Source organism: Mirounga leonina, unplaced genomic scaffold (genome assembly GCF_011800145.1).
Source record: "Mirounga leonina isolate KUSES-001 unplaced genomic scaffold, KU_Mleo_1.0 Mir_83, whole genome shotgun sequence".
NCBI lineage: Eukaryota > Metazoa > Chordata > Mammalia > Carnivora > Phocidae > Mirounga > Mirounga leonina.
In genome coordinates this window covers 2586402-2612613 of record NW_023270826.1, presented here as the reverse complement: position 1 = coordinate 2612613, position 26212 = coordinate 2586402, and the positions used below count along the sequence as shown (strand labels likewise).

The window sequence follows — 26212 nt, the reverse complement described above, 5'->3', positions numbered from 1 at the left end:
CGTGGGGCTCGATCCCAGGACTGAGATCATGACCAGAGCCAAAGGCAGAGGCTTAACCCACTGAGCCACCCAGGCGCCCCATGCTCAGTGGTATTTTAGATAAGTCAAATGTCAGAGTTAGGTTAGGCAAGAGTGTTGTTAGGCAAGGCACAGAGAGGCATTAGTGTCCATGTATTTGCCTTTCTGGAGTGGAAATAGGAAGCCATTTCTCCTCTACCTAGCCTTTGGAGCCTATTGAATTGCTCTGTGTGATCTTGGGTTTTGCTTACCTCCTTCCCCATAGAATTAGTTTTTTTTTTTCCTTAAATTATTGATAAGCCTATGCATTAATATCAATTTCAGAATAGTGGCCTAATCTTCTACTTGCTTCAGTTGAACAGAGAAATTCCTAGTATGAATATTGGTAATGTTAATTAGATAACAGATGAACCCATTTGAGATTCTTTGAGCAACATGTATAAAGGGGAAGTTACATATAACATCCATGTAAAACTACCTTCAAAATTGTCCTCCCAAATTCTTACCTGATTGTAAAATGCATCCCTGCTCATTTATTGACCAAGTGACATGTTTTATTAGGCTTGCATTATTTTTTAAAACTTTAATTAGTTAACATAAAATTAAAACATAAAATTGGAAATGCCATATAAAAATTCAGGTTTTCTCTAGAAAGAGCAACACTGAAAATCTGGCCACAGCACGTGTGCCTTCCTCTAGAACAGCCCTCTGCTGAAACTGTGCATGCTGTCCCTTTGCCTGAGTTGTTGTCCCCCAGGTCCCCTCCGTGGCCATCAGGCCTCTTCACTCATTGACATTCCCTGCCTTAACCCGGGGAGCCCTTGAGTGTATAACCTCTGCTCTAGAGCTCCATCATACTCACTCACTGAACAGCAGCAACAACAAAAATTCTAAGTTTAGCCTACCTTCTGGAGTACTATTTGATTACAAGAACACAAAGAGAGCAAAGCACTGAACTTGAACCACTGCCCTCGACAAGTGGTAGAGAAAACATGTCAAAGGACATAGTTCTTTCGGCACAGCTGACCTAAATGATGTTAGATAGATTGCCTTTACTATATAAAGGGAGGGATACGAATGGTTCTTTTATCCTAAGATATTAACCTAGAGCCTGGTTATACTTAAACTTTGTCAGATTTTAAGGCATCTCTCACTTTATTTACCTAATTTTCAACAAGCCAGAATTGACTGTTTATAAAACTGCATGAAGGTCAGCCATGATTTGGGGAAATAAGTGGCATTAACATGCCTTTTCCTTTAAATTAGCGATGTTTTTGCCTGAGGTTAACACTCGAGACATCAAGCGACTAAGGTTTGTCATCTGAGACTGCCATGAATCTGAAAATGATAACATTAACTTGTTCTAGTTCTGAGAAATAGGTTACTTAGCTAATGTAGAATATTTTCCTAATAGAGTGAAACCGGTTGGGATATTGGCTTAGCAAGTATTTGACCAGAGTGTGATGGCATTACTTAAATTATGTAGATACTCAATAAGATATTCTAAGTATCTGCAGTGAATACAATGTTTCTGCCATGAAAAACATCATGTGTGCTATAATGTCATATGAAGTATTATTGTCCATATTCTACTAATAGAGATTGGAGCTACATTGCTGAACTCATTTTGATCTATTACTCAGGTCTTGCTTCCTTGCTTGTTTCTCTCTTTCTTGTTATTTTATAGTGGGAAGCCAGAAAGCTAGATTCACAGATTTTTAAAATGCCTTCAGAACTCCATAAAATAGATACTTATAAATGATTTTAATAGCACCTTGATACTGTAAATATTGCCCAATTACTTATCATCAGGGTCTGATGTGGGTTTTATTTCTTGTCAGACATAAAACAGAGCAATTCAGAATAGATGGAATTCTGTCAGATGCTCAAACACAACTTCAGTTGTGCTAGATTCTGCCCTCAGCAATGTGAGCAAACTTCAAACAGAAATGCACATGAATAGTTAAAGGAAAATGCTGGATCCCACCTATTGAATCTTCTGTGAAGTAATATGTCTATAATGTTGATAAGTTTTAATAACCCATACAAGGCTTTATCTTTTAACATTAAATTTATATTAAAGTTGGACTTTTCTGGGCAATGTATTTTATTCTCCAGTATCTTGGAGAACCTATCCATCTACTAATGTATATTCATTAATAAAGAATTAAAGTTTTATCAACCAATTACCAGCACATTTATAAAGTTACATTGAAATCTTCATTTTCAATGGGATGTTTTCTTTATCTGACTTAAGGTCGTGCTCCTTATTGAGGTTTGGAAGACATAAACACAGTTCACAGAATCAACAGATAAAATGTTGATGTTTATTTACCCTTTGTTCCCCAAGATGATAACTGAAGTACATTTTTAAAAATGGGTGCTTTTGATGGCTTAAGATCCCGTAGTGATAACAATGAAATGAACAAAATCATTAGCCTAAGAATAGATACATGAATACTAGCCTCATCTTCTCAATTGCTTCTAGTGATAACATCAAGCTTCACCTGTAAATCTTAGGTCTTAGCAACAAAGAATATATCTCAATGCATGGCCAAATAGAGGAAAAAACCTAATAAGCAAACTATTTTTTTCACTGCACATAAGTTTGTGGCATGTAAGTCCAGGGGTAGAATATGTGGTTTTAGTGGACATTGTCTAGAATTCATTTTACTGTGGTCCTAAATTTGGAAGAAGATTTTGGTAGATTTTTGCGGGGGAGAAAAGGAAAAAAAACAAAACAATTTCTATCTGATGTAGAAGCACAAGTTCTAAAGAACACTTTTTCAATCCTTTGATTACAGTTTACAAGCACTGAGAAAGGAGAAATCCCGAGATGCTGCTCGCTCCCGCCGGGGAAAAGAAAATTTTGAGTTCTATGAATTGGCCAAGTTGTTGCCTCTTCCTGCAGCCATCACTAGCCAGCTTGACAAGGCATCCATCATTCGACTTACAATTAGCTATCTGAAAATGAGGGACTTTGCTAACCAAGGGGACCCTCCGTGGAACTTGCGAATGGAAGGCCCTCCACCTAACACATCAGTAAAAGGTAAGTTTTAAGCCCGTTTCTTCTGGAATATGGTGGTCTGTAGGTGTCTCTAAGATGAAATGTTTACCATCATCCTTTCTTCTTTTCCTGCATATCAAATCCTTTAAAGGGATACAAATGTGGAAATCTGAACTCTGCATGAGAAAGACACCATGTGAAGGTGAAATAAACCTCTTCTATTTATTTTTTTATTTTCCAAAAGTCTGTCAGCCTAAATATTCTATAGCTTTACATAAGGTTTCAGAAAAATGAGAATGAGATGACTTACATTAAAGTGCTTCTTGGGTTTAATTTGTGTTATGCTAATACATGCAAATTATTGTTGATGGGTGGAGTATAAGGATATTTTTTAAAGGATGGAACTAATATTTTCTGTCTTTAGTAACCAAAGAGAGGAAGGGAGCAGAGTCCAACTATAGCAGGCATTTTGAGTAATGATTTTACTGACAAACAATTCACTTATTAATTTTTCAAGTCTCTATACCTATTGCCTAAAAACTGTTTAAATATAAACATATATTTGCCCTCCAAATCCTTGGTGCATTCTTAAAACATTAATTAAAGGTTTTTAGGTCTTCTTCACTCTGATACATAAGAGAGGTATTTTCTTCTGTTTAGTGAAACTTCTAGTAATTTATAGCATGTTTAGCATATAAATATGCATGCATATGTTTATTGATGTATATGTAACATTGGCCACTGATTTTCTTTCTTTAATGGTGTGTTATTCAGGGCATTAGACTTTAAGGGATCTGCTAGTTTCTTGTGCTCTGACCTTGTATCTAGATCCTTGGTGGGCATAAAGCTGGACATTTGGCAAAATTCTAGGCAACTCTGGGGGAAGGAATTAGGTTCTTTAGTGAAGTGATTACACCTTGACAACTACCTTTGAAGTCCCGGTACTCCTGGCTATTGGAGAAATGGATTCTGGTGGGGAGCTGTAAACTCTTAGAGGATTCAAATTAAAATGAGGGATCAAAAGCAGTGACTATTTACAATTGAGGGCTAAGAGGTGTAATCACATATATATGCATGTGTGAATCTATTCATATCTCTATGTGGGTACTTACAAACTGTGTTCCTTAGGCTTATGAGAGAAGGAAAATTAGAATTTAAATTGTAACAGGTTGTTTCCCTCTAGAGCAGGGCAAACATTTTCTGTAATGGACTATCTAGGAACTGTTGGAGGCTTTTTTGTAGCATGAAATCAGCCATAGACAATATGTAACAACAGGGTGCGGTTGTGTTCCCATAAAACCATACTTCACAAAACAGGCGACTGCCACCAGACTTGGCCCACAAGCCATAGTTCACAGATTCTTGCTCTGGAGCAGAAGAATGAGCCTGAGAAGTTGAGAAGAACATAAAGCAGAGTTAGTTCTTCAGGGCAGGATGTCGGTCTAAGGTAGCAAAGTACGAATAAACCAACGCACACTCATGCTGCCCTTTTACAACCCTTCTGCCCTTGAAAATAGAGATGTCAAGTTGGTAATGTACCAATCTATGTTCCAGATGCTAAAGTTGTAGCAGATTTTCCCGAGCTAATGATGTGAATATAATCTTAGTAAGTATGTTGTATCCATAAGAGTTTATTCAGTAGACTGTGATCATATTTATTTCAAATCATACAAAATGATAAGGGTAGGTGTAACAGATCAGAAGTCACGGAATGTTCAAAATAGATCCTTGGGCCTCACTTTGAGATGCATTGATTGAGGGACTGGACTTGGCTTAACCTGTTTAGCACAGTTACCTTTTATTTCCATTTTTTAATTTAAAGGGGTGAGCAGTTGATAGGCTGTCTTGATAGTGGTGGTTACCAAAGTAGAAAATGGTTCTGTGGTTTGTCCCTTCTTCTGTGAGGTGATAACCCTGCTTTTAGAATCCTGACTTTTTAGAGATGTAAAACTCTGGCTCATGTAGACCCATGTCCTCATTTACAGACAAGGGAAATGATCTAGAAACAGTTTAAAGTGAAGTATTAGATTTAAAACGAGAATCCATTGTCTTGCCTTTCTGTCTAGTGCTCTAGCACACCATATTGTTTCTAGAAATGATATTTGGTTTGCATCCTTTATCGAACATTCCAGGTCAGGATCCTCTCAGCTTTTGACTAGGACTGATAAATCATTTTTACTTTGTGGTAAATCAGTTAAACTCTATATTTATGATAAAGATGGACACAAAAGATAAAATACGATCTCTGCTGTCCTGAGCATTTCGGTCTATGGAAGGACATGGTGACGTCAGTGAGAGAAATGGGAGGGTTGAGATGGGTATTTAGGAGGCTGGAAGGAGATAACCGATGTGATTATTTTGAAAATTCCATGCAGGTGATGGCAGAGCATCCAATTTGATACACGTGTACTCCCACTCCTATAAACGGGTGATAGTGAAGGTGTAAGCATAGTGACTCTCTCCCATTGACCATGGCTCTCTAAAGTTGCTAGGAATGCAGTGGGCACTTTCTGTAAGCTGGTTCTCCTGTACAATAGATGTATATTTTATTGCTCTCCTCCCATTCTTTAATGCAAACCTGTTACTCATTCTGATCAAACATTCATGAAACAACATCAAAAGAAATTCATTTTAATTTATTAAGGTCTTCTATGTTGTGCCCTTGAAGAAGTTCATGTGGATAAACAAGCTTATATAAATAGCCTGCAGCATCATGTGAAGTGCAGTTCATAATCCAACAATAAAACGATAGACATTATACTTTGTGCTTCTCCAAGCAGTCTCTTGAATAAACCTAAAGGCATTTGGAAATTTATATGAAAAGTACTTACATGTTGTAGGCAATTTTTTTAATGTGATGAGTTGTTCATATTAATAATTAAATTTCAAAGCTTGAATTTAAATTTGTCCCACACAACTATATAGAAACTTAATCATTTTAATTTACTGCTTCAGAAAGGTCCTTCACTCTGCCCTGTATTCATCACATCTTTTCTTAAAAGTCTATAAAGGTTGATGAGTTTGTTTTGTGATGCCCATTGTTTATAGATTATTACAAGTTATGCTTGCAGAAAGAACACTCAGGTGACAGTGTGTAATGTGTCCTGAGTCAATTATTTCATGGAAATGATATGTTAAACAATTGGAAGGTAACAGATAGTTTTTTCCATTATTTTAGAAATATCTGTATTGTTGTGATACAGATCAAATCTACAATGAACATTATGCATTATTCAAGAAATGACCAGGCATTCTCAGCAGTGTTTCAGCTAAATAACTGATGATTGTAACCTTTAAAGAAATCTCATTGTGGTGACTGTTGGTAAATCACTTCTCCACTCATAGTAATCTCTATTTAGAGGCTATCTAGAAACCATTATATCTTTTATTAATCTTAAAAGCAATAGCTGCTGATTTGACATTTGCTAAAACTAGATAAATTTTCTGTCTTTTTAATATCACAGACTTCAGTCAATTTTTGGTGTAGATCTGCTACAACTCTATTAATCCAGGAATATTTACCACTGTTAGCATAAGTTTTGTTTCAATTTAAGCATCTCAGCTTTTAAACAACGATTTGTGTATGTGTGTGACAGGCAACAATGCTAAGATATGTAAAATATAAGACATTTTTAGCCTTTCGAAGGAAACTGTTGAAAAATATTGCAAGACGACTGGTGATTAAAATTGACTGAACACATGAGGGAAGAACTTTACTATTTTCATAGAATTTTCCTTCACTCTGTAAGGCTCCTATTGTGAAGGAAGTGGTAGATATTTCTTTTTTTTTTAAATAAGAGCAGTTATTTTTTTAAGAGATTTTATTTATTTATTTGACAGAACGATAGCACAAGTAGGCAGAGGGAGAGGGAGAACTAAGGCTCTCCATTGAGCAGGAAGCCCGACGTGGGGCACAATCCGGGGACTCTGGGATCATGAACTGAGCCGAAGGCAGATGCTTAACTGGACTGAGCCACCCAGGTGCCCCGAAAGTGGTAGATATTTCTGAGAGGAGAGACCTGCAGGTCTTTATTTGAGGAATGCATGATCTGTCTGTAGCCAAAGACCAGATTGTTACTTTAGCAATCATGTTTCAGGGATCTGTTTAAAACAGTCATGTGTAGTGACTGAGTATAGGACATCTTTCAGAGTAACACTGATTTACTACTATACTGGTTGTTCCCCAAACTTAGATAGCATTTTATAAAAATGGTTCTGTTACCATAGAAGGGAGAGAATCCAAGACTGTCTACGTGATTTTTCTTCTTGGTCTAAGCAGCTCAGAGGTCTTCCAGTTCCTGTTCGGGCATTTTACTGTGTGTTGACACACATTTACTTCTACCAACCAACATTCATACCTGGGGACAAGTGTCCCACTCCTCATTATTTAAAACAAACAAACAAACAAAACCCCACATGAAATGTAATTTCTTAGAATTGGTGCACAGCATGTACACCAGCCTGTGGTGTTCTTTCTTTTTATGCAGGCAAATGGTAGTACCCAGATTGAACCCTTAAGTTCTGAACAAAAGCTTTCCCATAGGGGTAGGAGAGCAGGATAAAAGACAGCTACTTAATTCTTATTTGGTTCCTATTCTTGCCTCCACCACCTTCAGTATACTGGGGGCCCAACTCCCTGCTGTAGTCTCCAGTTTCACTTACCTCCATCTAAAGTCAGGGATGGGAGGTGCCTGGGTGGTTCAGTCGTTAAGCATCTGCCTTTGGCTCAGGTCATGATCCCAGGGTCCTGGGATTGAGCCCCACGTCGGGCTCCTGGCTCAGCAGAGAGTCTGCTTCTCCCTCTCCCTCTGCCTCTCCCCCTGCTCATGCTCTCTGCTCTCTCTCTCTCTCTATCTCTGTCTCAAATGAATAAAAAAAAAAAAAAAACTTAAAAAAAAAAGTCAGGGGTGGCACCATGGGGAGCCTGGGTGGCTCAGTTGGTTCAGTGTCTGAATCTTGGCTTTGGCTCAGGTTGTGATCACAGGATCATGGGATCAAGCCCCTGAATCAGGCTCTGTGCTCAGTATGGAGTCTGCTTCTCCCTCTCCCTCTGCTCCTCCCCCCACTCTTGCTCTCTCCTCTCTCTCTCTCTCTCTCTCTCAAATACATACATACATACATAAAATCTTCAAAGTCAGGGGTGGCACCAAGCTCCAAAAGCTGAGCTGCCAATGTTCTCTCCTGTTTATTTTGGTAGCAAGTGCCAGGTTTTGCTAGTATATGGAAATATGATGGGATATAATTGCCTTTTCTTAGGTATGCTTCCAGGAAGCCTTTTTAATTACATGTGGTTATCCTTATAGATCTCTCTAGTTAAGTTATGACTTCTGAAGGAAGTTCCTTGAAGAACTGGCCTTTTACTTTATTATATTGACGTCATGACAGGACAAGCCTTGTTTATATCGCCATGCTTCCCTAGGATTGTCATCTCTGAGCCTGGGCGTGAAGGGCTTTCTGACAAATGTGGACTTGATGGTGGCAGGGTACTTCTCTGAGACTGTAATTCTGTGCAGTTCTTTATTTTATCAGGAGAAGCTTCGCTCTCTACAGAGGGGTCCGGCCCACATTCAGCACGAAGGCTGGAAGGGCACTGCTGGTTTCCTGTCACGTGCCCCTGTCAGAGAGTTGGACTGGTCACCATTACCTTCAGTGCGCCTGTTGCGCATCCAGAGCGACCCTCAGCTCCAAACGCTGATGCAGGGGAAGCCAGGTTGGGAGCGTGATGACTGAGAACACATGCATTCCCTCATGTGCTCGTCAGCCAGGGCCAGGGCAACAAGGCATCAGCCCCATCTCAGCAGCACGCTGCAAGGCTTTGGCTCCTCGGGTTGCTCCGTATCTTTCTGGGGGTGGGCAGATTGAGGCTGAGCTGAGCTGGGTGGTTTACTTCTTGCCACAGCTCTGTCTGGGCTTGCCTCCTTCCTCAGGGTTCAGCTCAGGTCCCCCCCTGTCAGGGGACAGCAGAGATTTGGGAGAGGCTCTTTTCATGGTGAAGGCAAAGGTGTAAGAGGCATGAGCAAAAGACAGAAGACTTCTCCCAGAATTTTTTGTGGAGACTTTTGGAAATGTGGACAAAAGAGTGCACAAGTACTTTTGCATTCTGTGTCGGGATTCATCAGTCTGTCCCTCTGTCTGCTGTCATCTTCTTTGTCCCTAGCAATACTGAATACCTCAAACCATATGTTTGTACCTTTGTACATCCCACCAACTAACCAGAATGCCCCTTCTTTTGGTTTTGCTGGATCCTTGTTCATCTTTAAAAACCCAGCTCACATGTCACTTTCTTAGGTAAATTTTCTCTCCTTCCCCAGAACATTAATCCTTTGTTCCTATAGGTTACTGTTAGAGTCTTTTTTTTTGGTTTTGGTATCAATTCATAATTCATTTCTTATCATACATATCTCTGTCTTTAGACTGTGAGCTACTTGGAACAGTCTGGGACATCTTGTGCATGTCTATATCTCCATGTACAGGGCCCAGGAAAGTAAGTATTTAGCCATGCTTATTTTAAATTAAATTACATAGTACCACATTGTATCTTGGGATAGCTATTAGTGAGATGAGATGAGAACTGTGGGTGAGTCTAAGTCATAGGCTAGGATGAAGAAAGAAAAGAGTTAAAAAAAGAAGGGTGGAAGAAAAATAGAATAATAGGAATAGTGTGAAAGCAGAGGGAAAATAAACAGTGTATCGAGTAGGAGCTAGGAGGGGTGATACCTCCCGCCCCACGATGAGCTGCCTTCTGCTGCCAGCCTTTTTCTCTCATGTAATGTACAGGCTAAGGAGTTGACAGTTATAAACAATAGTCTTAAGAAACCCATGTCTTGGGTGTATAAATTCAAGTTTATTTGACCAATAGCTGAGTATTTTCTCTTAGTTCTCTGAGTCCTCTGCTGGCTGTTGTGGGGGCATATGGAGAAAGTATAAGGCATAGTCCTGGCCTTGGAGATATTTACCATTTATTGAGAAATAAAAGTGGAAGGGAAGGAGGGAGGGAGAAAAGAAGGAAAATGAGAGCTTTTGATAAAATTAAATAAGCAATATGACCTAGGTTAGAAAGGCCTCTCTCTCTGGTCCTCAGTTTCTCCTATGAATTTTCATTTTGGGAGTGGTTCTGGTCTGAGTGATTACTGACTCTCTGATCCCAAACCCCAATTTTTTAGAAAGGATTTAGCAAATTTTGTCTCAAACTAGCTTCTCCTGAGACCCTTGGGGTTTTTTTAAAGGTGTTGATTAGTAATTTTAAAAGCCACGTGCTCTAACTTCTCCTAATTCTGCTGTTCCCCTAACTTTGCAACTATTCTGTGAATCTAAAATTATTCCAAAATATATTCTGCTAATATTTCTGTTTTCCTTCTCTTTTACTTAATTCCCCTTTACAGGAAGGTATCGTATCTCCTTGGTGCTTTGGGTTCAAAAATACATGATGTAGTTACTTCTTTAACAGATTTTATCTGCTGATTACCAAGATTTGCATGCACGCAATCATTATAAATAAAAAGAAAATAACACAGCATACAGTGAAATTTTAAAGTAAATAAGCCAAGTGCCAAATATATGATATAGACAAAATATGAATCTAAAACTTTACATATTTTTGATTTGCTTTTTACTCTTGGCAAGATCTTAGGGGATGTACTTACATTCCATGTCACATTCAACTTATTTTAAGAAGTCTACCAGTTCTTGATAACGTAATATTTTAGTCATGGCATTGCCTTCTACCACATTGTACTCACTTATTTAAGACTCTGAAGTTTATGTGCCCTGTTCTTTAGGGCTGGACTTCTTTAACGTGTTTTTGTTCGCCCTATCACCTCTTGCAAAGCAATATATAGTTTCAGTGCTCTGCAGATAACAATATTTCATGGATATAGCAAAGAAGGAGTCACCTCTGACTGCTTTATATGATTGAAATTGTACTGTGGCTTTAATTTTCAGAAACAGCTTTCTCGATACTGTGCATAACTCTTGGCTGTGCCTTAATAAACATGTGGTGACCTCCACCTGGAAAACTAATGTGGCTTTGAATACTGATTGACTGCAGCTTTTCACATCCTTTCTGGGTCCATAATATGTCAGCAAATGTCAGCGCCTGGGCGCTGGGCAGAAGAAGGCTGAAAGAATTTGGGGCTTAAAGATTGTACAGATCGGGCGCCTGGGTGGCTCAGTCGTTAAGCATCTGCCTTCGGCTCAGGTCATGATCCCAGGGTCCTGGGATCGAGTCCCACATCGGGCTCCCTGCTCGGCAGGAAGCCTGCTTCTCCCTCTTCCACTCCCCCTGCTTGTGTTCCTGCTCTCGCTGTCTCTCTGTCAAATAAATAAATAAAATCTTAAAAAAAAAAAAAAAAAGATTGTACAGATCATCTGTTTCAGTCCCCCTGTGATTATGGTGAGAAAACTGATAGAGAAAGAACTTTAGTGATATAAACAAAGCCAGTAACAGACTTGGAACTAGGATTCAGACCTCTGGAATTTCAATTCAGCACCCTTCATAATAAAGAGCGTTTCCTTTCTCAGTTCAGCATAGGTCACCACAAGCCTTTCCCCACTTGTATTGTACATGAATATGTGTGCCCATACATGGCTCATGTGTAGAGACCAGCCCTTTTCAGATCAAATGTTACTGTATTCAAATTCACAAAACATTTTGAGGCTATTCAAAGACAAAGGAGTCCTAATTCAATGAAAAAAAATCACTTAAGGCATTAAATGCTAAAATTAGGGGAGACTGCATGGGAACGGTGTATTGGAGCTCTCTGTCCTAACTTTGCAACTATTCTGTGAATCTAAAATTATTCCAAAATAAAAAGGTTCTTTTTTTTTTTTTAAGCACTATAATGTACTCTAATGACAGAAACATAAGAAAAACAGACCTCTACCCAAATGGAAATGTGTTCTGTCCCAGGTTCCTGCTTTTTCACCTGGTTGCTGTTGAGTGCTCATAGGCTTACCCTTTTCTAGGGCTCTGTTCCTGGTCTTATTCCTTAAGAAATGTGATTAACTGACAACTGCAATGTCAATCGGGATATGGAAGAAAGAACATTGATTAAGCTGTTTACACAGTTTTCTCAAAAAGTTTATAAACGACCTCTTTCCATCAATAAGGGGTCACACGAGCCCAGTTGTACACCCTGGTTATTCTCCCTCCTTTCTTCACTGAAAATTAGAACTAGTGTTATATTGTCTGTCTTCACACTCTGCCCAATGATCACCCAGAAGGGGAAGTTAGAAAGCCAAGACAAAAACTAGTTAACAGATTCTAGGACGGGGGTTGGGAAACGTGTTCTGGAAAGGAGCAGATAGTAAGTACTTATGCTTTTGTGGGCCATGGAGTCTCTGCTCCTGAGCTCTACTGTTAGAATGCGAGAGCAGCCCCAGACCATCGTGTGCAGCTGAGTATGCCTGTGTGTCAATAAAACTTTATTTGTGAATGCTGAACTCTAATTATGACATACCGTGAAATCTTAAAGAGTTTTTTTTAACTGTTTAAATTTTTTTTTTTTTTTAATTCTTAGTTTATGGGTTGTATAGAGACAGATAGCAATCTGGATTTGACCTGCACGCTGTAGTTTGCCAAGCCCTGTGAAGAGCTTCAGAACTGGAAGGGAATTAGGGACTTTTTTAGAACCCACGTGGTAAGCAGCATATTACTAGTAGTAAAGGGTTGAGCCTTGCATTTGTTTTAAAAGTGCATTGATGATAATAAATGGTGGATAACATGCCTCCTGAAAAATTTATGTTTTTATCTTCAGAGCTAATGTGTGTTCATGTAATCTACTTACTTACTGTGATAGCCAGGATAACTAAATTGTATGCCAGCCAGGGGTGTGGTGGTGAATAATTTGCTAGGTTTTCATGATGTGTACTGTTCTCTGCATTGTGTGTATCGCTGAAAAACTAAGCGTACAGTCCTAAGTCATTGGCTTAGTCTGGCTTATTATTTTTGCCTGGCTTCTCAATTTAAATTGAGATATAGCAAATGATCCAAACTAGGGCTATTCAGAGTCTTCTATAGATGAAGGATCTTATTAAAGAGCAACATGATCAAAGCTTTATCTACTCAGGACTGTTGTTCAACCATTTTGACTTGACTAATCAACAACTGGCCAGTTCAATTAAATAATTGTTTTGATTGATTTCCCCACATAATATATTAGGTGTCCTTCTGATTCAAATGGGGGTTTAAGGCATGATATGGCTATAACCATCATGACGGAAATCATCAGAAATAAGAAATTTGGGATTTGGATATAAGAAATCCAACATTACTATGAATATTAGAATGAATAAGTTTGGAATTAAAGCTGAATTAGTTATTTGCAAGTAGAATTGAAACTAGCTCCAAAACCTTATGTTCCTAAAATGGAAAACTATGACTAGACTATATAGAATCGTCTCATTTCGACCACTTACTAAAGTTGGCGAGGTTACTGAAGTACTAAAGGACAGTCATTAGGAAATACTGTTGTGCTCTTCGGCCATTGTCCCTGATACTGTCAATCACAGGGTGTTGGGTGAGTGCTCAAAGGGTGAATAGCACTGAACCAAGTAGTGGAGGAAATTAAAATTCGTGAGTTTATCGTCCTCACTTCCCAAAGCTCTACAGAGACTTAAAAATATATTTTTCAGTAGTGTTTTGTAATTAAAGCACATCACTCATCTATAATTTTACAGTTTGGGAAATAAGGCTGTGTTGAATATCAGCACCGATGATGAAAACAGACTGTGTACACAGTTTGGGTTTTATATAAATACTTTAAAATATTGGCTTTCTTCAATAAAAATAGATGAATAGTATCCAGGTTTTTACAAGAATTTTAGCATAAAAGCGAAATTGCTATCATTTTCTATTTTGAAAAGAGACATGAAGATCGCATAACGAAATGTGTAAAATGCAGTATGTTCTAGCTAGCTATGACAGAAAATGAGGATGCAGATGCAGGTAAGCCTCACTCTGGGCATACACAGGACCTCTTGTAAAGCGGTGCAGCGATGTTTTCTTAGTTGATACCCGACCGAACGTGCCCTTCATTGTCTCTCCTGTGGACACTGAACTCCCAAAGTTGCAGAAAAGTCTGGGTCAGGTTGTTCAGCCTGTGCCATTGTGGGATTTACATCCAGCAGGCAATCAGAGTGAAGCTTTCTGTTGTGAGACACTACATGTTTGCCATACAAACATCTTCTGGAAAAGTTTACAGAGATGAAAGGGACTTTTGTAGGGAATTCTGACAGCCTATAACAAAGGTCCAGTGAATGTAAACAAGGTCAGTGGAGCCAGCAAAATGCGTGAATGCCACAGAAACTGATAATCTGTATCATCTCAGTCAGCCTTCAGAGGCTTCCTAATAGTATGCTCTTGGTCAACGCAGTTGGACACTTCCAAGTTCAAATCTCCATGACTGTGAACAAGCAACATTTCTTTGGCCTCAGTTTGCCTAGAAAATGGGGTAGTTGGACTTGAGAATTCAGCTGGTCTTATACTGCAGTGAGCCTAGATTTTATTGCGAGGCTTAAGTTTAGAAACTAACAAAGGCATGTTAGGATTCCTTTTTAGGATTTTTATCATGTCAGAGCTAACCTGTGTTTTTGTTTTGTTTTGCTTGGTAAGATTGTATTTCTGAAATGATATTAATCAGGAGGAAGAGATGGTCACCCCGCAACGTTTATTTAAAAATACAGTTTGAGATTCTAACATGTCAGAAGTCTTCACTTGTATCCTATGACAGAGCAGAGGAAATTGAGAGTGTTGCTTAAAATACACAGGTGATTTGGGGATATTAAGGCAACTTAATGTTATGCTAATGCTTAAAGTAATGAGATCTAAAGGTTGATGAGATAAATTTTTAATATGTGGCTATTTCACTGAGATAAAAAGACAAAAGCATTTTTAAAATAGGCTATATCTGAAATGAAAGGCTGATCCATTGAAACAGTGGATATAATTGATACTTCCCTCAGAATTTTGGTTTTATAGGATAAATCTTACTATATAAATCATTAGGTTTTAGGGTAACATTTTGTTGTTGTCGTTAGAGATCAGGAATGAGTCCTATTTCTCTTTCATTTTACTCACCTGTTTCTGATCTAAGTCTTCGAGTGCTTATTACATTGCAACTCACTAGGCTGTGTGTGGAATGCAAAGAAGGAAAGAAACTGAACCCTCTAGGAGTTTATAATCTAGCAGGAGTGACACACATGCTCACAAAATAATAAGGCGAGGTCTTATTCATGTTGAGAGAGGTTTAAGCAAAATGTTGGATAATCTGTTATGCATAAATATAGTTACCGCCGTAAACATGGTGACATTTAATGAGAATTGTGGTCGCTGAGATGTCAAGTAAGCTTATGAAGGTTTTTCTTTTCAGAAGAGTATTTTAAACAGAATACCCAAATGGCATGTAGGACACAGAACACTTGTGTGTATTGCTATTATCTCATGATAATTTCAAACAACCAGGAGCATGAATCACATACCACACTTACAAACCAAGAGCTTAATCAAATGTCATCTTCTAGTACCTTTTCCCTAGTATCTTAGCATTTCACAGAGATGGAGGAAAGGATGGAATGAGGTGTGTTTTTATTTTTTTTTAATTCTTTTTTTTTTTTTTAAGATTTTGTTTATTTATTTGACAGAGAGAGACACAGAGAGAGAGGGAACACAAGCAGGGACAGTGGGAGAGGGAGAAGCAGGCTTCCCGCAGAGCAGGGAGCCCGATATGGGACTCGATCCCAGGACCCTGGGATCATGACCTGAGCTGAAGGCAGACGCTTAACTGACTGAGCCACCGAGGCGCCCCTGAGGTGTGTTTTTAAATCTCACAATACTAATGGATATAGGTCGCAGAAAACTGCCCAGCATCGGAGGCATGAATATAGAAAGGGTCAGATCAGATGAGAAGCGGCTGTCCCAGGAACCTCACGGTAGAATGGCTGAAGTTCAAGCATGCCATGGGGACAATGATGGGAGAATCCACTGCTTCTCTTGACTCCCGGCTCACATACCTCCCACCAAAGCCCATAATTGGGAGGGAAGACTAGACGGCGTGGAAGAAAATGTTTTGTACTTTCATTTAAATGAGCACAAAGGGAAGGAACAGTTTTGCTTCACATGGGAAGTCAGTCATTTCTTGGGTTGCTAGCTCAATGTTTTAGCAGAACAGCTGTTCAGTACAATGTGGCTTTCTACAAGCAATATTTCTACTGCTAGAAAAGTGGCAGTCTGCCAAAGAGAGTGCCCAGACCAACCCCTAAACAAAAAAAATCTTTTGTCAACGACTCTAATAATTTGTACAATTCAGGAAAGGGAGGTTGCACGGTCTTTGCAGATGTGCATTTATGATGCTATTTTTAAGCAGAGCAGCATGGAAGAATAGATTCATACGAATCATAAGTTGATCATTCATTTTAAGCATTTGGCTTCTGCTCCTTCTAAAATTCCACTCTGTGGAAAGAAAACACAGCCAGCCTTGAAACGAGGTAAGGCAGGGTGTGACAACAAGATGAAATCCTTCATTTCCAAACCTGTGATACTTGCTCAAAAACAAAAAGCTTTGGGGTGTTTTCTTTCCCCTCAAAGGAAAGAAATGTGGTTTTTCTGATCCCTCACAGAAGAAACTTGCTATCCTTCAGCATTTTGAGGAAATAAACTCATAATGAGCCCGCATTCTTTTACTGCAGTCCATTCTCTGAAAATGAGTTTAAGTGCTGAAGGAAATGCCAGAAGCATTTACGCAACCAGCACCAAATTAATGTGTGTTACTTCTCTGTATTTTAACATCACAGACGCTGTGCAGTTTTTCTGGTGTGAAACTGGGTTTAGTCTCAGACGTGTCCTCTGCACTCTGGTTACCCAGACTCTACAGCAGTGGATTCTGCTGGCTTTGATGCTGGCGATGGGGTTAAGAAGAGAATTTTTATAAATTGCACTTCCCTGGGAAAGAACCTTCAAACTTCTCCTAACAGTAGAGGATAAAATCTGATAGAATCCTCATCTTGGGTTTTTTTTTTTTTTTTTATTCAACCATCTACTTGATATTGACATAAAGGGATTAGACTACTCTCTTAAAATATGAATTCATGTATTTAAAAGGACATAAAATTAATACAGACCCAGTCAGTAGAGGTGATTCTAGAGCAAAGACAGCCGTAGAAGTTTCACTGACTCGATCAAAGGCTTCCTCTAATTTAGACAGTTGGGATCTTTGTTATTGTTGGTGTTTTCTTTTTTAAAAATCCAATCTTTGCCTATCGCATATAGGTGTAAAAACTGCTCAGTTAAACGGAGTTGCATGCATTACTACACCAGGAGTAGTTTGCTCCCCTTAGAATGCAGTCCCCTCAAGTTTTAACACATATATACTAATGTAGAAGTATTAACCAAGATGATGGAATATTACTAAGATAGGTTATTTTATGCTACTAATGAAGATATAGTCTTCCAATTGTTCTGGTGGGCTGTTTCGTCATACTTCAAGTTGTTTCTCAAGAGTTTTTCAAATGTTTCCTGAATCTAATAAGTATTTACAGTGACAATTACAATTGATTACTTAGGTGGCCCCCAGTGGAGGGGAACTGCACTTTGTGAAGTGACAAGTGCCAGACGAATTGTTTCTAAAATGTTCTTTTATATATTAACAAAACCCCTTTTTTTTTTTAACATATTAGAGAAATTCTCTAGGTGTAGGATTTCGGCAGCAATTCATGTTAAAAACCGAGGTCTTTCAATAAAGCAAATGATTATTCCCCCAAATACATATTTTACATTCACGTCTTCAATTTTTAAGATATCTCAAAGTGAGGAAAGGGAAATATAAAAAATAAATTAGAGTTACTGACTTGTGTCTAATGGCAATATATTTCAGGAACGTATTGGGAGGCACAAAGTTATCCTGCTGCTTTACTCATGCCAGCTCTTACTTCAGTGACTTAAAGGGTCGATACTTTTTGATGTGTAAGTGTAAAGCTATATGATCATTTTTCACACTTAGGCATTATCTTTCCCAAAAATCATAGGAACAGCATGCCAGTCATTATTGTATATGAAGGCATTTTCTGGTATGAGTTGGGTGGAAAAACATGCAAAGATATTGTACATCCATGATCACATTTCATATTTATAAAACTTCATGAGATGAACTCCTTTTTCCTTTTGCATGTAGAGTTATTTTTAATTACTCCAACTCTCTCGGTGCTAAAAGATACATAAGTGAGAAAAAGGAATGTTTGAAGATGGTTTCTTTCAGTGAACTTAGGTGCTTTGTGTACTGAGCAGTTGTACCCAATGAAACTCATTTAGTTTGGCCCGTGATTTATGCAAGTGGCTCAAGAGCCCTGAATCCATTAATAATAGTCTCTGTACAAAACACAAGAAAGACTAAAAATAAAATTCTGTCGATCTGTATCTGTCATAATTCATGTAAAACTCCTATAGAAACAATTGGTATGCGTTTAGTAACCCTACCATCTTGTCTTATCAAGGTGATGATTGCATTCCAGCACATTTCTAGCCAATCCCCCAAAATAGATGGAGTGAGACTGGCAGATAGACAGTTGATTTGATTGTGGTCCAACTGATGTCCGCACCATTGTTTTTGTTAGCATGTGGGTAAATTAACTCGGCATGCAGAAAACATTCAGACCTTTCACTAGACTTTACTCCTGTCGAGTTTGCTTGACCAAGGTGGACTCGGGGAGTGAGATCGGGAGTCCTGGAGGAATTCACCCCACTACCAAGCATGTTCTGTTGATATAACAAATGACTAAATTACACTCACACACTTCCTCACCTGCAGCTATTTGTAAGATGAAACCGTATTAGGAGGTTATAATTTCAGAGCACACTAAATTTTTTCTCATGGTTTTTCACAGTGACATTATCCTATGAAATAGTGGGACAACTTGCCCAGTGTCAGGTTTATAATCCCCTGCTCTCATTAACTTTTTGCTGAACTCTTTCTCCTCTTCTTCATTGCTCTCTTTTGAATTATGTCTGTGGCAAACCTCAGCCTTCGTTTGATTAAGGAAAGTTGATATGTTAGTGTAATCTGAGTTCTCAGACTTTGTTCTACAGTCACCTCTTTGCTACTTTCCACTTCCAGGATTCTTTTCCCTTCTCCTTTTTTTTTTTTTTTCCCCTCCCTATCTAAACTGTCCCTTGGAGGGACTGCATTTCATGATCTTGTTCAAAGAATTGCAGAGCAAAATTGTGAAACAGTGGTAACATTTTAGATAATGATTAAGCAGCGGTCCTAAGAGCAGCCAGTCCAAATCAGATCTTTAAGCACAGATTTCTCAGAGATTTTCATATTTCACTTTGGTTTCTAGGGCATGTAATACTGGATGGTGGATTTGGAGGGGGGAGAAAACTCCCCATTGCCTTGTATGCCACTTACAATCCCCATGTACAACCTTATATCCATATTGATTGTATGCTATGAATCTCTGCTGCTAATGTTAGTCACCTGATTTGCAGAGAACTAGAACTAATAACCTTTTCAAATGTTATCAAATTATGACAAATCCTAGACCAATCAAATTACTTAAGTGATCATTGATCATTTATTTGATATTTTAATTTTGAATGAGTCTACCTCAAGGACTTCTTGATATTTCCTTTATTTTTAGTAAGACCACAAATGCCAAACAGTAAAACAGTTCATAAATTTCACCAACAATGAACCCAGAATACTATGAATTAGCTTTATTTAAAATGATCTTAAGAGAAATGAATGGCCTTTAGCATAATTATAGACATAGCAGACACAGTGGAAATCGGGGGAAATCACCGGATTAGGAAGTACGTCTGACTATATTATATGTCTGTTTGGGGTGTGAAGGGGTCTGATTAGATTTCTCGGTGGTGAAGGAGACCGAAGCTTTTGCATTTAGGTCGCCCCACATTTTAGGTTGCTAATGATTTCATTTTAATGTCACCGTTTAGTTTCATACTGATCATTTATACTGACAAAAAGGAAGAAAAGAAAACAAGGAACCTGTCATCAATCATTCATTTAATCAAGTAGTAAAAGTAGATAAATAAACATACTGAGTTAATTATTCTTCTGTATGTAGTGATTGACAATAAAGTTAATTTATGCCTATTTTAACCCTTCGATATTTTGTGCCATTAGGAATAATAGCTATTAGCAGTTGTAGAGAGGACTTGGGGGTGAACTTTTTCTTCCTAAAGTGCCTTAAGAAAATTCAGTCTTCATACTTAGGGTATTTATTCACTTGAAATCTATTTTGCTAAAGAGTTGTGGTTATTTGCATCTAAGCATATTAACTCCATGCTACCAAATATAATGAAAAACAATTATGTTAGTCTGCCTCCTTTGTTGTATTCCTATTCAGACTCTTTAATGAAGACCTTTTTCTTAGCAATGTGCATTTTTAATGTGTAAAAGGATTTGTCACCAGATACAAATACGTTATAAATTCAAATGTGTATTAGATACCGCACTAATGGAAAAAAGTCTTAGTGACAACAAAACACTAACACATATATTTGAGTTAAAAGAGCTTTTGAAAGTTCTAAAAACCTATTTTGGGTTTGTCAGCACTTTTCTGCAGTTTTCCAGACAATTTTTTTTTTCTGGTGGCTATTCTTATTAAAATATCAGTGATTACTTTTATTAGACCTTCCATAAACAAGTGTGTTCTTCAGGTGAGTATGGGTAGTGAAACTAAATTGTCTAAAGATGTCCTCTGGAATCTTTCTGGCACTCTCCTCTAAATCAGTCTGCAGACAAGAAACGGGGAAGCAAGAAGCAGACTTAATGGATTTGGGGTTGAAAATAGGAATTTAATTGTTGATTAAAATTGTGTAAAGATCTGAGCCTTCAAGAAAGTATGGGTGCCTTTATGACCAGAGATACGCTTCTTCTAGGTGTATTTTATTACATGACTCTCCCCTTGGCAGTTTTCATGTTTCGTGTAGCTGAATCAACCCACTCACTGTTTTTGATTTCTTGCCCAGCTCTTGTGTTTGCTTCAGTTCTAACAAACTAGAACTGGAATCTGAGAGAGTTGGTGGGCAAGACCAGAATACATTTCACACAGAAGCCACGCTTCGTGTCGAATCTCTTTGCGATAAAGGAGGAAAAAAGAAAAAGCTTGCATATTTTTGCTTGGCCTGTTTAGGAAATTAGCAGGTTGAGTATTAGTCCCGAAATCTGTAATCATAAATAGCAAGTGGCGGTAGATTTTGAGCTTGTGTCAGGATTACCAGATTCCCATATTCTTGATTGCTCGTGTTGAAATGTGCTCCCTGCAAACGTTTGGCTTGAGGAAGAGGTTTTGTTCATAAGGCTTTCTGACACCAGAACAGGTAAGGTATTGTAGTGTGATCTTTAATGACGAAGTAAAATTTGGAAATTACACGCAATTTAAAATGGTAGCTATGAACTAGGTAAAACAACATACAGAAAATAATTCACCTCATCAAGTCAATGTACAAGTAAATGAGAACAACGCATGGATCATATGTTGTTTTTTTTTTTTTAATATTTTCTTATTTATTTGACAGAGAGAGACACAGTGAGAGAGGGAACACAAGCAGGGGGAGTGGGAGAGGGAGAAACGGGCTTCCCCCTGAGCAGGGAGCCCGATGCGGGGCTCGATCCCAGGACCCCGGGATCATGACCTGAGCCGAAGGCAGCCGCTTAACGACTGAGCCACCCAGGCGCCCCATGATATGTTTTTGAAAGTAAAGATTATCCACATTTCTTAAGTTTAGAGTAATTCTATTTGATGAATGAATCCATCTGCCTCCTCACCCCCATTCCTGCGATGGACACCTCGAAACTTCATTAATTGCTCTGTAAATGTATTAAAGAGAAACCTTTTTATTCTTTTTTGTTAGTCCTTTGTTTGGCCTCCTTTTACCTGCATGCATTAATTAAGCTGCAGTATGAATGAAGAGTGGGAATTTGTGGCCTTTTTGTTGACAGAAATAATGGTTAATCTCTTCAGCTTTGTCCACTTTATGACTTGGCTTTTTTTCACTCACTTAACAATCTGCAGCTAGCAAGTTTAGCATAATACAGTTTGTAATCACTGTGGTAACAGTAAAATCAACAACTCTGTGTTTTCTTCCTGGAATAAACTTTCAAAGTTCTTTTTGGACTTACATTTGAGAGAGAGCATAAAAACTGGGGGGAAAGATGCCAAAGAATCTCTAAGTAGATGGTAGACAGATGCCCATCTATATGACCAAATACAAACATAGTTTTAAAAGGAAAGATCTGAATTTGAATTGAAATATTGGGTCAAAATCTACTTCATGAGAAAATAAATTTTAAATCTGGATTTCTGATCGCTTTCAAACGCTAGACATAATGAATCTTTTAGGCACAAGTGTATCTTTAATACGGCAAAATGAACGTTTTCTTGGTGTAATTCTTAGAGCTACTTAGCGTCTATTTGATATATCTTTTAGTTTTCTTAATCAGTGGGTTTCTGTCCCCGGCCCCAGGGTTTTAAGGTGATAAAGAAGATAGGCTGGTTCTGGTTTACCTTCTGTCCTTCCTGAATTTCATTGCTCTCTCTCCCCTGGAAAAGAATCAAAGAAGAAAGGATTTTTCGGTGCTCAGAAGTGATGGGGTGAAGCTAACGCCTTCCACCTGATCATCTGATTCTTTTGTTTTGTTCTACTACAAGCTCTTAGTTGCCCCTGTGTGTCACATAGAGAACAGTATTCCAGTTAAGTCTTCCAGTTATTAGCAGTTTCTCTCCTTTAAATTACTTTATTGTGGTTTTATGTATCCATTGACAATAAGAAGTATATTTTAATCACCTACTGTTTGTTCTCTGTGCTTGGAGATAGAAAAGACATAGAAGATGCATTTCTGCTGTTGAAACATTTGTAATTTATTTGTAGAAATGGGGCTTTTGATATAAAAAAATTAGACACCATTTTTGAGAGAATCCAATAGCAGTGAAGTGCTTGTTAAACTAAAGAACGATCCTGGCCTGTGCCCTTCTCGGAAGCCAGAGGGCTAAAGGAGTATATTTTGGAACCCTGGTGGCTACATGGAGAAAGTTCTTGTCTTTTTTAGTGTGTCTTCATAAACTTTGTCCTCCTTGAGCTACTCAGGGACTTATGAAGAAAGACAGGTACTCTATAGTTTTACAGATGAGAAAACTGGGGCACAAACGCACCAAGTGACTTGTTCAAGATTAGATGGGTTCTTAAGTCTGAAGCATGCTATCACATTTTCCCAAGGTTGAGATGTCCTGTGATTCACAGTGGGCTTTGAAGTCAGCTCCCTGTGATTTTAGTTGATGGAGATCCCCAGGTCTGGCCTAAACACTGTAGTCTGTGAACTGAGACTCAACAATCATTTTGTTTTGATTTTCCATGAATCTTAAGAGACTGTAACAACAAATGGTGTATTCAGAGATAGATTCAAAGAATGCTCTGAGTTTCTCTGAGGGTATTTCTGCTAATAGTTATCACGGCAACATTATACCTAACATTAGTTAGCTTTTAAGTTTTCAGTCTTCATAAGAAATAGATCAAGCTTTTCATTTTACCATTTTTTTTTTAAAGATTTTATTTATGTGTGAGAGAGAGTGTGTGTGTATGCACACGCCAGCAGGGGGAGGTGCAGAAGGAGAGGGACAAGCTGACTCGCTGCTGAAAGGGGACCCCAACTCAGGCCTGATCCCATCCCAGACCCCGAGATCATGACCTAAGACGAGGTCAGATGCTTAACCAACTGAACTACCCCGGCACCCTGGTTTTACCATTTCTTTTTAGTGAAATTAAACTGAAATATCCAACTAGTGAACTAGATTTAGACTTTTTCAGTGGGTTTTAGGAAAAATGTATTGTGGTTGAAACCTTTCTTAGGCTTTGGTTACCTTTTAGAAGAAACACTGTAATTTTAACATAGCAGGTCACTGTTCCTGTGTTCCACACCTATGCCTATGTTCATTTCCCCTTCCCTGTAGAAGGGAAGTGCTGTTATTTACCATTTTTAAATGCGTGTCACGATAGCACAAACTTTAGATTTCTCAGATTTTGGTGTACTCTTTGATGAAGTCTTACTCTTCTGGCAGCTTTTGTGTTCCCTCTCTACTTTATTAGACAGCATTTCCTGGAATTTGGAATGCTATTTTTCTTGGCATTTTAGTGGGCAGCTTATGTACTCAAGGCATCACCTAAGTACCAGCCACACATTCTTGACTGAATAATGATGTATGTAGAATGTTACTTTTTTTGCCTTATAAATGGATAGCAATTTACACAGCTGTGGATGTGGGATGTTTCAATCCCAGACCATGTTGTAAGAAAAATTGAATGACAGTGAGCAAAACAGCAGTAATTATAAAACTAATTACTAAATGCTGATGATGCCCATAGGCTTTGCATAACTAAAATTAGAAAAGGAAATTGCTTTCGGCTTCAGAGAGGCAACATGCTAGTTATTTCACTGTTTCAGTCAAAATGGAGGGTAGTATATAAAGTTCAATCAGGAAAATATACATGCATACATATCTATAGATTTGCATATACATATATTTCTCTATGTTGAAATGTTATTCACTCTATCTTACAATTTTATTTATAGAACTTTATGCATAGATATTTACATAAAGGAGATAAGTATACTAAAATATTTGAATGCAGTATATATACTGTGCATTTCACATACACTATAATTACAGCATTAAAATGCATATCTTTACAATATATTTATACATGTTAGGTTTCTCTCATGTACATTTTCACAGCAGAATGTAGTGTATATTTCCACCCTTGCATAAAGAATCTAATCTTGTGAATTCATAGCACATTCTTCTAAATGAAATACCAAAAAATTAAAACATAGATCGGCTCATAGAAAATGAATTATCATGTTTTGAGAAGACAAATGATTGATAAATCAGCAGTCTGTAAGGCATACCTTTGTTCATGTTCAATTTGAAACTAAGAAATATGTGATATTAACCCCACAGAAATTACTGAGATTGTAAACCTATTACCTGCAGACCCCAGACAATTCTAGAATTAGAAATGCTAGAGCTGGTATTGATAATACTCAAGTAGGAAGTATGGTGAAGTGAATTATGTCAGTATACATATAAATGGAAAATGATTTATTTTTTTTTAAAGATTTTATTTATTTATTTGAGAGAGAGCATGAGAGGGGAGAGGGTCAGAGGGAGAAGCAGACTCCCCACTGAGCAGGGAGCCCGATGTGGGACTCGATCCTGGGGGCTCCAGGATCATGACCTGAGCTGAAGGCAGTTGCTTAACCAACTGAGCCACAGAGGCACCCTGGAAAATGATTTAATGAATTAAAAATGTGAACATTTTATCGAAAATGTTTTCTTGTTCCTTAACAAAATTAGTTGATTTCTATTTCTGTCCTCTCTGTAGGCCTACAGACAAATGTTGTAAAACACAAACTCTCCTCAATAAACTATTAATGGTTATGTTTAAGTTTCAGATTAAATAGATCATGGATCAGGAAGATGAATCATTGTTGATACAGAGGGAAAATGAATCCTGCATTTAAAAAATTCAAGTAGTTTGAATGACCTAAAATGTAACATTTTATTTAATTTTCTGCCACATGTTATTTCAAAAGTCCTAAGAAATTAAAATGACAAAAGATGATACTGTCTGTAGACATATATTATTGAAATGAAATCCAAGTATAATTGAATCAAGGCTGTAATGAAATTCTTCTTGTAACTTTTACCTAGTGGGGCAGTGCAATGCGTTAGTTCTTCCCATTTGTGTTAGTGAATTTAGTAATTAGCTCTTTTACTAAGGCAAATGGTCTAATAATGGAGGAATAAATCACAGAATGGCATATAAAATGAATATGGAAAGTCTTGCTTCATGTGTAATGTCTGGTAACTTAGTCAGCTGTAACTAATACGTACACAAGTTGGGGTAAAGTCTCAACTTCCGCAAGTTATACAAGGTCCCGAGAGTCATAACAAATCATTGCTGCTCATCAGACGTCCTTCAGATGTGAGGTGACGTCAGTAGTGAAAGTAAGTATGTGATCAAGAATTCAGAGAGCGTAGGGTGAACTAAAGTGGTATTAATAGGTTTATATCTGTAAAAAAAAAAATGGCATATGTTTGGCCTCAAATTTATTACATTCCAGTTTGTTCTTCCTGGGGCTTTGAGGGGAGAGGATAGGAAAACACCTCTCAGTG

The 26212-nt window shown here is 38.0% G+C and overlaps 1 protein-coding gene across 1 annotated transcript in view; it reads left to right on the top strand.

Annotated features, from left to right (window-relative positions):
• Positions 1-26212, top strand: part of LOC118002846 (neuronal PAS domain-containing protein 3-like) — an 835118-nt gene that overhangs the window by 252122 nt on the left and 556784 nt on the right. Inside the window, exon 3 of the mRNA XM_034993451.1 lies at positions 2823-3067. Coding sequence (XP_034849342.1) covers positions 2823-3067 — 245 coding nt within the window. The remainder of the gene's footprint in view (positions 1-2822; positions 3068-26212) is intronic.